Here is a 16,896-nt window from a genome sequence, read left to right as displayed (position 1 = left end):
TTCCTTCCCCCTTTAACAGGCTAATAAATATTTCATATTTCTGTAATGATTCTTTTTTCCAGGAGGACTTTGCGAACCAATCTAAAACGGCAGTGAAGTGCCCCCACCTCTGAGGCAGGGGCCAAGCAGCCCATTTCCCAGAGGAAAGATTAATTCTATTTATAGCTGCTCTTGCATTCTAGAACGCCCGAGGAACAGAGACAGCCAGACCGCAGCCACCTCCAAGGCCATGTCGGCCTTCAGACTTCGCTCCGTAAGGGAACGTAGGGGTTCGCCTGGTCTGAACCCGAGGAAAGCCCAGCTTAGGCAGGGCAGGGGCAGAGCTGGGTGTGTGGGGCAGCCGCTGAGGTTCGGGGGGGCAGAGAACCCCCCGAGTTGGCTCCAGCCCCCCCCAGCCTGCGGTCCATCCTCCTGCAGCACAACCGGCCGTGCTCTCCTCAACTGCAGGCCCAAGGAGCAAATTGCCAAAGTACAGCTCCACGGCACATTTTAAACCTCCGAGGAATTCTAATGAGCATATATTCAAATCTAAGTACTCACTGAGCGTGGTAAGTACAGTACGAGACACTTGGGACACACACAGAAAGTCACAAACTCTTAATTAAAAATGTGAGGCTATTAGCACACAGTTTAATAAAACTTGTGCTGCTATAGACAAATAGTCTTCCAAATTTTCTTTAATCTTTTTGGCAATCCTACTAAACTCATTTTTTGTATTAACTAGAAGCAGTAATTAGCCACAGCACTGTGTGGTTGACTAAGCCACCCCAACCTTTCTTTAAAGCAACCAAAGAGAAACAAAGATTCTCCAGACTGATTCAGGGAAATGTGCGTCTTGTGAGTTTAAACCCCCCCAGGATTCCCAGGGATTCCAGGGAACTCCTTGGGTGACACCATCAGTGCACGGTTCACCTTCCTCACAGCAGCAGCGACGCTGAGACACCCCCTGAGAACAGCAGAGGCACAAGCCCCCGGTAATAATTCAATTACATCTCTGCTGAACCAACCAAGTCACAGAAAGAGCTTTTCCCAGTGTGGCCAGAAGTGCTGGAGATCACACCAGCAGGAACAGTGAAGAGAAAACCATGCAACCAGGTATTTTGAGGCTGAAAGAGCAAGCAGTCACTTCCAAGAGACAAGCGCATCAAAACCAAACCCGACCACACGCCCCAGCTGCTCACGCGAAGAGATTTTTCATCTCAAAGGGCACCAGCTGAAGTTGGGATGTTTACAAAGATCAGACAACTAATCACAATCATCTCTGACACGTAGCGAGCTGCAGACATCCTTGCGCTGATAAGGGCACAAGGGGCCAGGAAGCCGCTCTCACCACCACAGGAACTGGGTATTTACTCATTATTGCACAGAGCAGGAGATTTCAACAAAGTAGAACCCAATGGCGTGATGCAGTCCACATCTGCCTTTCTGCTGTTACACACGAGTAGTTTGCTGGGTATAAACCACCCAAAGCTGCTCAAATGCAGTTGTAGAAAGTGACATTTTAATGGAGTGTGGCCAAGCAAAGTGACATTATAAAAATCACCCCCAATGTCAGCAGAGTGTTTTCCAGTGCTCCCTGGAAATCCAGCGACGGTTTCTGCCTGTCTTTACCCGCCAGGCAAACTGCGCAGGTTTGATGCTGTATCTCACCACAGGTTTACTCAGAGCCCAGACACCTTTCGCTGCGTGACACAGTCGTGCCGAAGGGTTCTGATACGGTCAGAGAGCCGCGGTACTAGGGAACCACAAAAATACAACATTTTGCCTTAAAAAAAATCACCACTGAAGAAGCAGGTAAAGCAAATGAGTACGTGGACAAAGAGAAAAGGACAAGGTGACAAAAATAGGAGCTTGAACTGAAGTAAACCCTCCTTACAAGACAACATCTAAAATCTGCCTCAGTGTTTGGAAGCAGGTGCAGCTGAGCCAGAAAAACACCCCCAGCAAAGCTGAGCTCGGCTGGGCTGGTTTAATGACTAACCTTAATGAAGCCAAACGAGACACTCACAGACAGGCTCTGTGCAGGAACTAAACTTCCACAGAGTTCACTTGGGGACATGGGACCATTACTGTGGTTCTGGTAGAAACTCTCCTGTTATGTGGTAAGTCCTTTTTCACTAAGGGGGAGAAAAATTTGTATTTTCACTAAGGAGGGGGGGAAAAAAAAAAAAAGTCTCCCTCTTCTTCAGTAGAAGCCCTTGATGTACCTGAAGGAGGGGACAAGGGTGGAAAGAGCACTCATGCCTTTACCAGAAAAACAAGAAACATTTTATTACACATTAACCAACAGTTTACTCTGATTCTGAACTCGAGCCAGCAAAGGAGAGACGGGGAGGTCCCAGCATTAGGATTTGTGACTATTCTGTAGCTCGGTCTGTCACCGAAGGTTAGAAGACAAACTTCAACAGCTCCCTGACAGAAGCTCCAGGACAGGATGTGAAATATCTCACAGCTGAGCCTGGGAACTCAAACCCAACCGAGAAACAGAAACAAGACTCCACTAGGTCCAGGCGCTGCACTCAGCACACCAGAGCTAAAGACACAAGACTCTGCGAAACATCCTGCAAGTTTTCCCTCCTACTCTGAGATAAACCCTCGCCAATAGTTTGTTTTGGCTGCAGAAGGTCCCACCACAGCAGATAACCAGCTGCCTCGCAGGGCTGGGACAAACAGCCCCGAGAAAAGGGAAAGTTGCCTACACCCAGCCCTACAGACCAAGCGTAACACCAGGCTGCTCCCACGGTTAGTTCTAATTAGTTACTTCTGCCCTGACTAATCAGCATGTAACTGGCGCTTCGAAAGCTTCCAAGTGCAGATCTTGAGTCACTGAAATAAAAAAGGTTGACAACCCTTGTCCCCATTTTACAGCCGCAGAAATCAACTGCAAAGAGCCTCCACTTACTTCCCAAACTCGTTAAGTCAGAAATGAGGCAGAGAATAAACCCCAGCACTTCCTAAGCCTGTCGGGTGCACAACGCACCGGGTGACGTTCCAGTAACCCCCTTTGTGGGTGCACTGAGTGTCACCCCAAAGAGCCCAAGCCACACGGCCCTGGACGGGGACACAGGGAGCGTGACTGCGAGGACACCAAGTGCATTTCTGCGCTCTCAGCCACGGATTTGCCTCTTCAATATGAAGTCTTAAAGAGGAATTTCTTGAAGAAATACTATTTTAGTCTTAAAGCGCTGCTGTCAGAAAGGCGGTGCGTGTCGGGGGCTGTCTGCTCCCAGAACAACCAGCTCCCGTCCCCACTCCAACCCAACAAGAGCGCTGGCTGGAGCTCAGTGGTAACGAGACTCCTGATATCTACAGTTTAGGAAGCACTTCCACAGCAGAAAGCCACATTGTTAATTAAAATGGTTCAGAACTTCAGCTGGAAAATAACGACAGTTTAACCCCTCAGTTCCCAGCTACCAGAAACATTTACTCACTTTTTCACATTCGCCTCCCCATTGGGAATTCTGCGCAGCTTCTTCTTCTTCAGTATTTTCACAGCTCTCCTGCAGAGGGTTTCAGAGTCCAACATCTCCTTGACTTTGCCATAAGACCCTTCTCCAAGTAAGTCTCCCATCAGGTATTTGCCGATGAGCTTGGCCCTTTTCCGACGGGGCTGGTAAATGACCTCGGTGGAGTCGATGCGATGGATAAACGTGTCCATCCCCACGGACATCAGCTCGCTCTCTGCAAACATACCCAGCTGCTGTGGCTCCTGCAGATCCATCCTGGATTAAGTTCCTTAACCTGTTTTCCTTAAGCGCTCAGGGTTTTAATCCTGTTTGGTAGTTTCCAACACTCCCTTTTACTCCTTCTTGGCGGGGTGTGGGGGGGGGGGAAATCCAGAAGATTGTACAAACGTGAATTAAAAAAAACCAACAAACAACAAAACAAAAAACCCCTATGAGCCGCTTCCAGCTCAATTGGATACTAAAAAAATCCAGGCCTGGCTCCAGTAACAGAATGTCTTTTAAAAATAATATATATCTTTGACCAGATACACTCAGTTTGGGACTTGCTTTGCTTCCAACCTGGTCACGCTGTCAGGGTTCTTTCAAGTCAAAACTTGGCCTTTAACTTGGCCCAGTTTGATTCCTAAGTGTTAGGTCATCCTCCAAGCCTTCAGGCCACCACATAAAACCAGGTGACTGCCGAGTCCCTTTCGTGACTTTCCATTCCTAGTAGCCCATAATCACCAACTCCGAGGGGGCGGCCGGGAAGCGTTTCTGCCCCGCTACAAGTGCGGATGAGTCTCTTTTCAGCCGTTTGGGAGCTGGAACCAAGTTTCTTTGAAGGAGTTTTCAGAAACAATTCTAAGGTCTTCGCTTTTCAGGCCTACAAAAGTTTGAGGCCTCGGGTGCCTATCGAGATCTCCCCGGGGCATCCTTCAACCGCCCGGAGTCCGCCTGGCACATGATGTGTCCCCGCCGCTGGCCCAGGTGTCACCGGTGTCACACAACGCGGACCCTGCCGGAGCGTCACCCCCTGCCCGCGCAGGGGAGTCAGGAGGGAGGGGTTTGCTCTGCCCGGTCCCCGCGACACCCCATTCCCTGCCCACGAGGGTCAGGGAGGAGCTGCCACCCCCGCCCGGTCCCCTCCGCACCCCGGCCGGTGCCAGTCAGGGCGGGGGGGGAAACAAGCGGCACCGCGGCCACCCCAGGGAACGGGTGAAAAGGGGACAAACCACTTTAAGTGCAACCAAACCAGCGACGGAGCCCGGAGGGAAGGGACCCCCGCGGGGGGTGACCTCCGGTCGCCCGGCAGCCGCCGCCGCGCTCCCCGGGCCGGGCCCTTCCCCCGCGGGCCCGGGACGAGCCCCGCAAGCACCTCCGGCCGCTCCCGCGGCCCCGCGCCCCGCTGTGCAGTCGGGGGAGGGGGGCGGGCAGCCTCGTCCCCCCTCCCCGCCGCCGGGCTGGGGAACTGGGCCGGGTCCCGGCGCCGCGCTCCCCACCGCGTCCCCCTCGCCTCAGGGGAGGCCCCGCCAGCCGCTGCCCCCGCTCTGCCACCGCGGCCCGGCCCTGCCCTGAGACCCGCTCCAGCCGCCCCTTTGCCGCCCCTTTACCGCCGCCGGCCCCGCCGCAGCGCGCACGCCGCCGCCATTTTGTTTACCTCCCGCCCCCGCCCGGCCCCGCCGCGCTCCCGCCGCTGCCCCCGCCGGGCCTCGCACCTCCCTGGCGACCGACGTGCGCTCCCATTGGTTGCCACGCCGGCCCCGCCCCCGTACGCTCGCCCGCTGGTTGGCTGCGGCGCCTCCACGAGGGGGAGGAGCCGGCAGTGCGGCCTTTCGCTTCCGGTTGGCTCGCTGCTTTTCCAGCCCGCCCACCCGCTCTGGCGGGCGGAGGTGCGCTGTGATAGGTTCCGGGAACTGTCCGTCACCCGCAGGGGCGGGGCTGCCGGCGGCGGGGCGGCGGAGGGCAAAGGGCGGAGGGCGAAGGGGAAGCGGCTGCCATGGAGACGGGGCGCGGGGCCTGTCCCCGCCGCGGCTGCCACCGGGGCCTGCCGGGGCCTGCCCTGCCCGGAGCCGGCCCTGCCCTGCCGGGAGCGGAGCCCGGCCCTGCCCGGAGCCGGCCCCGCCCGCCGTCAGGCTGCTCCGCCGGTCGGGGTGAGCCCGGGGCCTCCCCGCTCTCCCCGTCCCCCAGGCTCGCGGGGTTCCTCTCGGCTCCTGCCGTGTCCCGGCCGCCTCCGCCCGGGGAATCGGGCGGGTCCGGGCAGGGCGGGGCAGTTCCTGGGCTGGGGAGTGGGCTCAGGCCTCCCGACGGCTCCAGCAAACCTGGGGGTTTTGATGAGGACATTCAGTGCCAACGTGCGTTTTCACGCTCCAGGATAATAACAACTAATGGCTGGTTATTGATTATTGCCCGTGCCATGCAGCTCCTGCACACCCGCTTCCAAACACACCGAGGAGCCGCAGCTTTGGCCCAGGCCCCGTTGTGCTGGAGGTTAAAAACCCTTGAGCGAGGTGACGTAGTGGGCGCAGCTGGGAATCATGTGTGAGGCGCCAGCTCCAAGAGCTGAGCCCTTATTTTGAGGCAGGACAGCACAAATCCACAAGTTCTGCCTTTTTGTGAGAGCTCCTGGCACTGCGTGGGATCACAAGGCAGAGGTGGGAGAGCCCCCAGCCTGTTTTGGGCGCCCTGAGCGGTATCACAGCACATCCCTCCCTCCAGGATCCCCAAAGCCCCAGCAGGTCCCCAGGGGTGGAGATCAGAGCACCGTGATGCTCCGGTCTCGTCCCAGCTCGGTTGCCGGTTTTTCCAGGGTGTCCATCTCCGTAACGGCAGGAGGAGGCCGGGGAGGCTCCAAGTGCTGCCAAGTGGCTCCCAAGCGCAGAAGAGGGGGTGCACAGGCTGCTCCCCAAGCCCCATCAGCTCCTGCATTTCTGTCCTGCTCCCTCAAGGACTTTTCTCATGCCTGGCCGCATGTGATTTACTTCGATCTTGGCACCGAGTCCAGAGTGCTTGAAAGCGATCACCCAAATTCTGGTAAGTGCTGTGCTTCCCCCGCCCCGAGAGGGCTGGTTCCCAGCAGCGGGAGGGCAGGATCGATTGGAAACCGTCCCCAGCAGAGGAACCGGGCGGGAGGAGCTGCCATCGCACTGGCGGCAGCTGCGGGTCTGCGTCATGTCAGCCGCACTTTGCTCCCTGCAGATCCTGCTGCCCTCCAGGGGCTGGTTTCACAGGACTGTCCCACCCGGGATGGTCCCCACCAGGTCCTGTCCCTGCCCCCCTGCACCGCCCAGCCCCACACCAGTGCAGACGGGACCCTGGCACTCGGGCAGCCGGTTCCCCGAGGGCTGCCGGTCTGTCCCCACAGCTGCCTCTTCCCGAAGCTGTGTGGCGCAGGGGCCAGCGGGGTGCAGGGCTCCTCGCTCCTCACCCCGGCGGAAAGTCAGGGGATTTCCAGGCTGTGGGAACAAACAGGAACCAGCAGTGTGTGCCAGCACCAGGCTCACCCCGACAGGGCTGTGGTGGAGCCGCGCTGTGCTGTGCACAAGAGCAAAGCAGGAGCAGGGCCCCAAGACTCCCATCCCTGACCCATTTCCCTGGGAGCGGGTGCCCCCCCAGGGACTCAGCTGCCCAGGAAGGACTTTTCCTGGGGAAGCTGGACCATTTCCCAGGGACATCCCTCCCTTGCAATGGCCGCAGCATCAGCGCGCAGCTCAGCCGCGTCCCGTGTTTCTCCTCCTCACGTCCCACCAGCCCAGGGCTCTCTCGGTCCCCCTGGGACCGCGGGCTGGGGCAGCGGGTTCGTGTCTGAAACGGGAGTTGGGCTGGGGGAGGTGGCGATCGGGTGAGGGAAATGAGTGGTTGTGGCACCCGCTGCAGAGGCACTGGTGGTTTCAGGAGACGGGCTCGTGGCTGAGAGGATCAGCAGTGTTCTGGGAGTGTCACACTGAATAAATGTCTGCAGGGGCTTTCAGCCCCTGACAATGTGCAGCTCTCAGATGAAGTGGCCGGGAATGGGGAGGGGACGAGGACAGTTCTGCCTGGCCCACGGAGACGCTGCCCGTGGCCACGTGTGGGGCCAGAGTTGGAGCAGGGAATTTATGACAGGGGTGGGATTTAGCAGAGCCAGAGCCTTCGGTGTGAAGCTCTGGAGAAAGGACGCTTCGGAAAGCATGACACGATTGCTTTAATTAATTAACACGTGCAAATAAATGGAGTCTTCCCAGAGCAGCGCTCGATGATGGGATGAAAAGCCCAAATGTGTCCAACGCTGTGCTGGGGTCCGGGGCGGATGAGGGGATCTTCCCCTCGGGGCCGGGGAGGGGACGGCGCTGGTGGCACCACAGCAGAGCTGGCGGGACAGGGGTCCCACTGCGGGGTGCTCAGGCTGTGCCACGCGTGTGGTGGCCGTTTGGGGGGGTCGCATTCCCCTGTGCCCTCGGGAGGTTCCCCGGTGGGTTCGGGGGCTGGTTTGGGTCAGGCAGGCGCGGGATGGGGGAGCAGCGGGGCAGCCTGCGGGTTTGCTGCCGGGGGCTCCGACGCTCCCAACATGAAGGTTCAGCTCCTGGGAGAGTGAACGGGCCCAGCCGCTGCTGCCAGAACACACAAACCTCCTGTTCTGCCCCCAAACCTCCCGTTATCCACGGGACAGTCCCCGTGCCAGAACTGACACCGCAATGCCGGGCCCGTGTGCTGCGTGCGCGCACCCCGGTCACCGTCCCCCCTCCCTCCCACCAGTGCTTTGGCAGGAGCCGATGTTTCCAAAGGCCAAGCAGATAGCGGCGGCTCTGCTCTGCCGGCGCCTTCCTTCTTGGGATAAACCAAACTCCAGATCGCCGCTGCTGTGTCAGGGATGCCAACGTAAAAATAGAGCCATCCGGGACGCTTTGTTATATCGCCCCACTGGGAGGTTTGTTTTTATCCTGGGGCTTGAAAGGGGCACAGCTCCAACATAAGCAACGGGTAATTAAAAAACAAAAAAATATTGCAAGGAGCACGGGGCGATTTGCCGGAGCGGTTTATTTTTCATCTCCGCGGTTCAGCTGATTTGCAGTTAATTCTCAGAGCGCGACTCTTGCGGGATGACAGCGAGGGGACGGCCCCCGGGAGCTGCTCGGGGTGTCCCGGTCCCGCCGCCCCTGCTCCGCGGGCGGGAAACCCGAGGAATTTCCGTTCCTCTGGCGAGAACGGCGAACGGGCCGGGAGCGGCGGGGGCTGTTCGGAGACTCTGGGTCCCCTCCCGCAATCGGTCGCTCCGTGCGGGGCCGGGCCCAGCGCTCCCCAGGCCGGGGGCAGCTCCCTGCACCGAGCAGAACCGGCGGCGGGGGCCATGCCCGCGGGGAGAGCCCCGGCCCCGCGGCGGCCGGTGACACCGGCACGGGGTCTCCCTCAGCCCCGGGCCGTTCCCGGCTCCCAGAGCCACTTCGCAGCGCCGCGGGCCCTGCTGCCCCTACCCCACCCGGGGCCAGGCCCTTCCTCACCTGCTTCCCGGGGCCTCCGGGGCCTCCCGGTTCTCCCGGTGCCCCCGCCCGGCCCCGCCCGCCCCCACTTCCGGCCCGGAAGTCCGTGTCCCCCCAAGATGGCGGCCGCACGGAACACGGAAGTGCGGAGAGGGGGCCGCGGCCGGGCGGGAGTTTGAGCCCCCGGGACGCAGGTAAGGGCCGCACGGGCCGGGACCCCGCACCGGCTTCCCCGGAGACCGGAGCGCGGGGCTGCCCCGGGGCTGAGGGCTCGTTTCCCCCGGGCTGCCGCCGCGCCCCTGCCCGGTCCCCTCAGCGGGAGGGTGTCCCGGGGCCGTGCGGGGGCAGCGCTTGCCCGGGGCCGCCTGTCGCCGCTGTGGGGAGCGGCTGGTGCCGCGGCGGGGCCCCGGGGCTGCCCGGGCCGCGGAGGGGGCAGCGGGGCCGGGGGTCGCTCGTGTTTGTCCCCGCGGTTGGAGCCGGCATTGGCACCGCGACACGGGCCCGGCCCGGCCGGTGTGCGAGGAGCCGCCGGCACCGGCTGCTGGAGCGTGTGTGCGGCGGAAGAAAACGAGGGGTGCTGCGAGTGAAGTTCTTGTGCGCGGGACCGCGCGTCCCGAGTCCCGGCACGGCCGGGGCTCCGTTCCCCGTGTCCCGTTCCCCGTGTCCCGTTCCCCGTGTCCCGGCACGGCCGGGGCTCCGTTCCCGTGTCCCGTTCCCCGTGTCCCCGCACGGCCGGGGCTCCGTTCCCGTGTCCCGTTCCCCCCGTTCCCCGTGTCCCCGCACGGCCGGGGCTCCGTTCCCGTGTCCCGTTCCCCCCGTTCCCCGTGTCCCCGCACGGCCGGGGCTCCGTTCCCGTGTCCCGTTCCCCCCGTTCCCCGTGTCCCCGCACGGCCGGGGCTCCGTTCCCGTGTCCCGTTCCCCCCGTTCCCCGTGTCCCCGCACGGCCGGGGCTCCGTTCCCGTGTCCCGTTCCCCCTGTTCCCCGTGTCCCGGCACAGCCGGGGCTCCGTTCCCGTGTCCCATTCCCCGTGTCCCGGCACGGCCGGGGCTCCTCGCTCTGCCCGGGGTCTGATCCCACCGGGAGCTGGTGGCTCAGTTGCGGCTGCGGTGGCAGAAGCGCCTGGGCTCTCACTGTTCTGCGCTGCTTCTTCAGCTGCTTTTAGATCGAGTATCGTAAGAACCGGTGCAGAAATGGACAGCGGGTCGAGACATTGAGTGCCGATGTCTGCCCGTCGCGGGGGAGCTCGTAACGGCCCCGTTAAAGCCTCTGAAACCAGAGCTGACGCCGACAGACTGTAACTCCGGTGCTGTTAGCGCTCACCCGTGTACTCTGTTCTTAATTAAACACTAATGCAAGGTTCAAGAAAGAGCTATGTTCTCAAAAGTAACCATAAATATCAGCATGAGGACTGTGACTTCAAACTAGCACGCTCCGTTTGTGGTTACGGTAAGACGGTGCTTTGAAGGGCGAGCTCTGCAGGTTTGCTGCCGGGCTCCAGGAGCTCGTGAGGATTTTTCTGGTCTGTGCGCTCTGACCGTTGTAAATGTGGCCAGAGGGGTCGGGGCTGTTCCCGTGCGGTGCCGCTGACTCCTGCAGATCATCCACATGTCGTCTGCAGCGCGGAGATCTCCAGCTCGGCTGAACGGGAGAGCGGCTGGTGATAGGAATGCGTTTAAGTGGGATATTACGTACTGATACTTTTGCTTTAAGTTCAGGGAACATTGTGCGTTCCGTGCAGCAGTAAAAGTTCTGCAGAGTTCGTTGGGTCGCGTGGGACCTCTGCCGCTTGCTCTTTCTTTGATAGAGCTCTATTCGCTTGATGTTTGCATCTTCCCTTCCCCAAAATAAGACTTAGACCTGCTTCAGTCTCATTCAAGCCCTGGTGTGAGCACAGTCTAAAGAATCCTTGGTGTTTGCTGGGTGCCTGCTGAGCTCTCCGTGCGGTGGGTCCCCCCACTAATCCCCGTGACTTTGGGACAAACCCAGCAGGACCCAGCGTCGTGTTTCATCATGTGCCGGACATGGGACAGGCTGCGCCCGCCAGGCTGGACACGCACTGAAAAGCCGCAGCTACTTCCACCGCAGGTTTTTTAACACCAACGTATATATGAACAGGAATTTTAAAATTTTGTTTGGCTGTTTAAAGCAGTGAGCACATGGCGTGTTTCGTGTTTCCTGGCTGAATGGGTCCTTTTGATGGTTAAGTTAAAGATCCCTGAAATGGAGGGTTTGTAATAAAAATGCTGACACAGGTTTAAAGCTTTGTGAACAGTGACACCGTAATAAAGAGCTGACTGTGTAGTCACTGAACACTGTGCTGCGATTTCTGACTGTGAGAGCCTGGATCTCTCAGGAAAGCCTTCATTAGGAGTTCTGTGTGCTACCGGAACCTTTTTTCAGCTTAAAACTCTTCAGTCTTTTTTTTAGTAACACGATCAAGGTCTGTGAACATGTTTTCTGATATGCAAGGCTGGAGATGTATTCTTCCTTTCTATGTTTTCATCAAGATAAGCGTATGGAATCGCTATAACTCTCTCTTCTAAGACAGTTCCTGGTAAGGAACAGACTTTGGATTCTTTGGCTTTCAAATATAGATGGACCAGCCTTTTGCTTAGGAACAGCAGAGAGCCTGAGTGAGTCACCCGCAGTATTTTCTGTTTGTGTATTAACTTCTGCCTTCTTTGTAAACTGAAATTCCTTTTCCAAGAGTGTTTCAGGTACTTAAACAAGCAGCATGGTGTTTGATCTTGCTCTGCAAAGAGCTGGATTTGCTTGATGAAAAAGAGCGGAGTTGCTATTAGTGGGGAGAAAGAGATCTGATACTGCTGTTGGCGTTGAAGTTTTGTACTCTGGTGCTGCCTTTTGTCTCCTGGTCCCTGTTCTAAACGTGCCAGAGCCCCCGGCAGCTCAGGCGCAGATCCAAACCTCCCCGCGGTTTGCCTGGTTCCCCCCGTGAGTCGCTGCCGGTGAGGGGGGCTCTGATTCCAACCCTTCCCTTCTCATCCCTCAAGGCAAAATGTTGCTTGGTCTAAACCCTCCAAAAATGCGGCACGAAGAAACATTAAAGAGGAACCACAAGCTCGCTGGGTGCTTGAGACACAAAAAGAGCTTTTAAGAGTTCTGTAGGGTGAAGTTCCCATTTCTTTGGGCAGTTGCAGTTGTGTTGTGATCTGAAGAACTTGCGGCCGCCCTGGTGCCCGTGTCGGTGGGAGGAGGGGACGGAGTGGGGATCGGGAATTAATCTGTGAAGAGGAGAAGGAACTGGATCAAATTCCTGAGCTCTTCGTGTCCTCATTAAGGGCACGGTAATTCATGATTGGCAGGTTTAGCTCTGCCTGTTCCCTGCATACCTGTGGTTTCCTAGCTGTCTTCCTTCAATAGGGACAATTTAAAATACACTTAACGAAGCCTGGGACACCCCAGGAGGAAGCACTTGCATTCACTGGGCGGACAGCGGCTGTTTTCACCTCTCATGATCGCAGATACCCGCAGACCGAATCCTTACCCACAGCTCCATCGATCCTCATTACAGCAGAGCAGTTCGTTAAGCTTTTCAAATTGGAAATTGTCTGCTGCACTGCTGGGCCAATAAATTTCTAGAAAGCTCAAGCTGTTAGAAGTTGAAATTTATGTTCCATAACCTCGAGGCGGGATGAATTCCCCAGGAATCCCCTCCCCGCCTGGGCTGGACAGCAAACTGTTATTAATACCGACTCTGTTCCTGTAGCTTCAGCAGAAGAACGTGTCATGTAATCAACTGGCTCATGGGCTTTATCACGCTGTGCAGGGAACCGCTTTCCTATGGAGCAAAGGAGTGAGTCTGACGTTTTTTCCTGGCTGCGTAATCGCTGTTCGAGTGCCCTTTCTCCATCCAGGGAACCAGCGCTGGTTTGGAGCAAGGCAGAGAACCCGGCCAGCAAAATCTGGTGCCGCCAACACAGAAGATAATGTAGAGAAATTCTGGTATTGATTTTACCCTTCATAAGTCACTTTGGATGTGTAAGGCAAGCTGTATATTTGCTACAGCTGTTACGGGAATAACTGCTGCTGATTTCCTATTGAAAGCTGTTACAAATAGGAAAAAAAAAAAAAAAGAAAAAAAAGGCAGCAGAAAACCTGAAGTGTCTGGTGAAAAGAACAGACGGTATTTTACAGGCACCAGAGGGCATCGATATCTCTGAAGCAGTCTGTGATGTTAACCCTTGGGTCAGCCAACCTCGCCACCCCTGTCCAGGAACGGCTGAGCAGCGGTTAGTCTGTTAAAATACACAAAGGCTGTTTTCCTTCCCCCTGGGGCCGGAGGGCCTTGGAGCAGGGTGGTGGAACTGGAAAACAAACCCAATTGTCAGTTTGCTGCTCTGCTCCTCGCTGCTTCGTGTGGGGAGTGGGATGTTGTAGCACAGGCTTAATTGATAATCTGGGACCTCTTGTCAAAGCCAAGACTAGAAGAAAAGCCAGGAATTTTATGAATTGGAGAGGAAAGAGACAGGTCCAAGGCCAGTGTAACAGTATTAATTAGGATCCTGGGGTGCTAGCTAAGTGTTTTTAGCTATTTTTTTGCTCCTGGGCTTATGGACTGTAAAGCCTGAGTGTGGATTTTATGGTGTAATAAAAAGAAACGCTTCTGCTTGGAAAAGAACGAGGCTGCTGTAAATCTCTGGTGAAATAAAGCCGGTGTAAAGGATCTGGGTGATCCCAGGCCTTCATAAACAGTATTTACTCTGTTAGTGATTAATTAAAGTGCTCTGAGATTTTTGTAGCTTAATGATCTTTCCAGATAGCTTGGTGTTACTTCTGCTGGTGTCTAAACTTTATCCTCTGGAGCTGATGTTTCCTTGTGCTTTCCTAGGGAAAACGCCTGCATCTTGCTGTGGGAAGAGCTCTCCTGGCACAGCTGCTGCCACCAGGGCAAGAAAGAGTCACTTTAATTTCACTTTCCATTACAAATGCAGAAATAATTTTGTCTGCTGAAAGATCACTTATTTTTAAAGGGGCTCTGACTCAGAAATGACTTTTCAAAAATACCACTTGTAGCAAATAGTATCTTGGAAGCCATCAAAGCTGGGGGATTTTAAATTGCAGCTGGGGTTTGCGGTACTGAGCGTTTCTGCTTTGCTCAGTGGGCATTTACTGGGCGCTGCCATTGATTCTTGTGGCAGGAGGGGGCAGAGGAACGTGCAGCGGGAGTGAAGCCATCGCGATGCTCTGTGGGATGGTGTTGCACCTGCGTAGCCTGTTTTGATGAAAACAAGGGATTTGGGGGAATTGACCATCAGGAGTTTGCACATGATGTTTTTGCGTATTAGACAAATTGTTGCTCAAGCTGAACCCAGCTGGCTGCTGATCTGCGGCGAGGCAGGGGAGCGTGTTCGATGGGAGTTCACGGGTCTGGGCGAATTCCAGGTGTGCTGATATTTGAGAACTCTGTTCCCCCGTAAAAACCTCTCTTTTATAAAGAGGCAGCAGCCATTTCACCAGCTGATGGCTGTTTACTCATCTCTTAGCTATGTTTGGTTTTACAAGTGGTTTTTTGTGTTTTTTGGGTTTGTTGGTGTTTGGTTTTTTTCCTCCCCTTTCATAAAATTAAAACGTGCGTTTCTTTTCCAGCCCGGGACATGGTGCGGGGCGACGAGCACAGCTAAGGAGCCTCGGGCACTCCGCAGCCCGTTCTTGATGCGCAGGACGCGGGCCGATGCCCTCAGCAGGCGCTGCCATGGACGGGGCGCAGAGCCGCCCGCAGCCGTCGGGCAGCGCGTTCGGCAGCGGCCCCGCGCTCGGCAGTGTCCCCGGGCCACCCATGGAGGTGAGGAACCCGCCGCGGGGAGGGGCAAGGAGTGATCTGTCACATATCGGAATATAGAACGTCCACCAGGATCATGGAGTCCAACTCCTGTCCCTGCGCGGCACAACCCCACAGTTCACATCGTGTGTCTGAGGACGTTGTCCAGTCTCTTCTTGAACACTGTCAGGTTGGGGCTGTGACACCTCCCTGGGGAGCCTGTTCTAGTGTCCAGCACCCTCTGGGTGAAGAACCTTTTCCTCATGTCCAACTGACCCTCCCTGGCACATCTTCCTGCCGTTCCCTGGGTTCTGTCACTGTCCCAGAGAGAAGAGCTCAGCCCTGCCCCTCCTGCTCCCCTGCTGAAGCTGCAGCCCCACGAGCTCTGCCCTCAGTCTCCTCTGCTCCAGGCTGAACAAACCCAGGGACTTCAGCCACTCCTCATACGGCTTCCCCTCCAAACCCTTCACCAACTCTGTAGCCCTAGAAGTTAAAAAAAGACCCATTTCACCAAGCACATGTTGCTCCAAGCATGAGATATCCTTGTTTTGAACACAAAAGGACAGATGAAAGACTGATCTGCAGCTGACAAATAAGATGCTGTATTCTTTCTGGGATTGTATTGGTACATGCCGAGCTAAAAGCTTCCTGTTAATGCTGGAGAACGTTTTGGAAGGTGGGAAGACAAAAACAAAAGAACGATGTTTCTGGGTGTTGGCCTGTTAACCGAGTTAACGGGTTGGTGCTCGCTTCCCGCAAAGACTGAGGTTAGAAGGCTCGGAAAGGGGACCGACCCTGTTATCCTTCTGGGGACAGTAAGAGGGAAGTAGGTTCAAATTTGAGGTTGAATTTCCCCTCCCGTGAGAGATGAAGAGCCCCCTGTGCTGAGGAAGAGGAGTCGTGAGCTGTGGCTCTGCAGCCGCAGGTGTTCGTGCCAGGACTCGCTGCTGTAACTGTCTGGTTTCTCCTTTCAGAATTCCGTGCTGGCTGCCGACCTGTGGAGTAGCTGCTACCCCACCACCTTCCCGACCTCGTCTTTCCTGAGCGAAAACCAGTGAGTGCCGTTCTCCTTTGTATGAGTCCCCTCTGTTCCTGCGCACTCCGTGATCCAACTTGTTCTTGATTGCTTTCCTTATTTACTTTATTTCACTAACTGATGGGGAAATAATTGCATCACATGCCGATCTTGTGGCATTTCATAAACTGCTGCATCTTGGAAAAAGCAGCAAACAATTTTTTTTTTTCTTAAAAAAAAAAAGAAGATAAAAGCTTTGATTTCTGGTAAACCTGGAGGCTGCTATAAGGGAGGAACAGCCTTGTTTTAGCCTGGATTTGTTGCACTAACGGAATTGTTAAAAGCAGCCTGTTAGCACAATCTAGCTGAAGAAATAGGGTGTGCAGTCTGTAGATTTATGCAGATGGTGCAACTGAGAAGGTATTACCGGGGGCAGACTTAGGGGTGAAGTTCACATTTTTGGCCATGTAGGTGCCTGGGAGCCAAGTAAATCCCAGCACCTCACGTCTGCGGTGAAAACACCTGCACGGCCCCTGACAGCTCGGAGCTCATTGACATTGTGACTTTTTCCTCCGGTTGTCGCTGATGTGCCGATAACCGCACCCCACGAGGTGCGAGGTGGTGAGTACAGGCTGGTGTGAGAAGTTGTGACCGACTTCCAAGTCAAGCTGCTGGTCCAGAGCACGGTTTAGTGCTGTGAAGCAGAGCTGTGAGATCTTGCAGTGACCTTTGCGTAGGGACAGTGGCCCTGACTGGTGGGAAAGACATCAGCCGTGTGCTTTCTGAAGTCGGTGAGAAAACTTTTCTAGATTTCATGCCCAAAATAGCATTTTTGAGGGACCTCTGTGTAACAATAAATGTTACTCTTCCTCCTCCCCCCCTTTATGGTGAACATCCACCCTGGCTCAGATGGCAGGAGGTGTTTGGGACAACATAAAGCTGCCTTGTGCTTCCACCGAGTGACTTGGATTGGGACTCTGTCGGGACGGGGAGGTGCTGGTTGTTGGGAGGAAGGTTTGAAGGCTGATCAGCGGCTGCTCTGGTCTCTTTGTGAACACAGGGAGTGGCACAGATATACAGGATGTGTCTTTATTTAGGTCAGAGGTGGGAGGAAGGAAAAATAAAAGGAACAGAACTTGCTATCGTGAGCTAATAACTGTGTTCCAGGTACTCCAGGATTTAGCTTAACCTCCTTCCTAAAGG

The 16,896-nt window shown here is 56.0% G+C and overlaps 2 protein-coding genes across 2 annotated transcripts in view; one reads left to right on the top strand and one right to left on the bottom strand.

Annotated features, from left to right (window-relative positions):
- The window catches only part of STK11 (serine/threonine kinase 11), a 30,925-nt gene extending 25,830 nt beyond the window's left edge, over positions 1-5,095 (bottom strand). Inside the window, exon 1 of the mRNA XM_065652781.1 lies at positions 3,432-5,095. Within this exon, the coding sequence (XP_065508853.1) occupies positions 3,432-3,721 (290 nt within the window). The 5' untranslated portion in view covers positions 3,722-5,095. The remainder of the gene's footprint in view (positions 1-3,431) is intronic.
- Positions 5,096-9,003: 3,908 nt separating this feature from the next.
- Positions 9,004-16,896, top strand: part of SBNO2 (strawberry notch homolog 2) — a 41,080-nt gene continuing 33,187 nt past the window's right edge. Inside the window, exons 1-3 of the mRNA XM_065652549.1 lie at positions 9,004-9,093; positions 14,507-14,702; positions 15,653-15,732. Coding sequence (XP_065508621.1) covers positions 14,592-14,702; positions 15,653-15,732 — 191 coding nt within the window. The 5' untranslated portion in view covers positions 9,004-9,093; positions 14,507-14,591. The remainder of the gene's footprint in view (positions 9,094-14,506; positions 14,703-15,652; positions 15,733-16,896) is intronic.

The sequence above is a fragment of the Caloenas nicobarica genome, chromosome 27 (genome assembly GCF_036013445.1).
Source record: "Caloenas nicobarica isolate bCalNic1 chromosome 27, bCalNic1.hap1, whole genome shotgun sequence".
NCBI lineage: Eukaryota > Metazoa > Chordata > Aves > Columbiformes > Columbidae > Caloenas > Caloenas nicobarica.
This window is presented reverse-complemented; position numbering and strand designations above follow the sequence as displayed.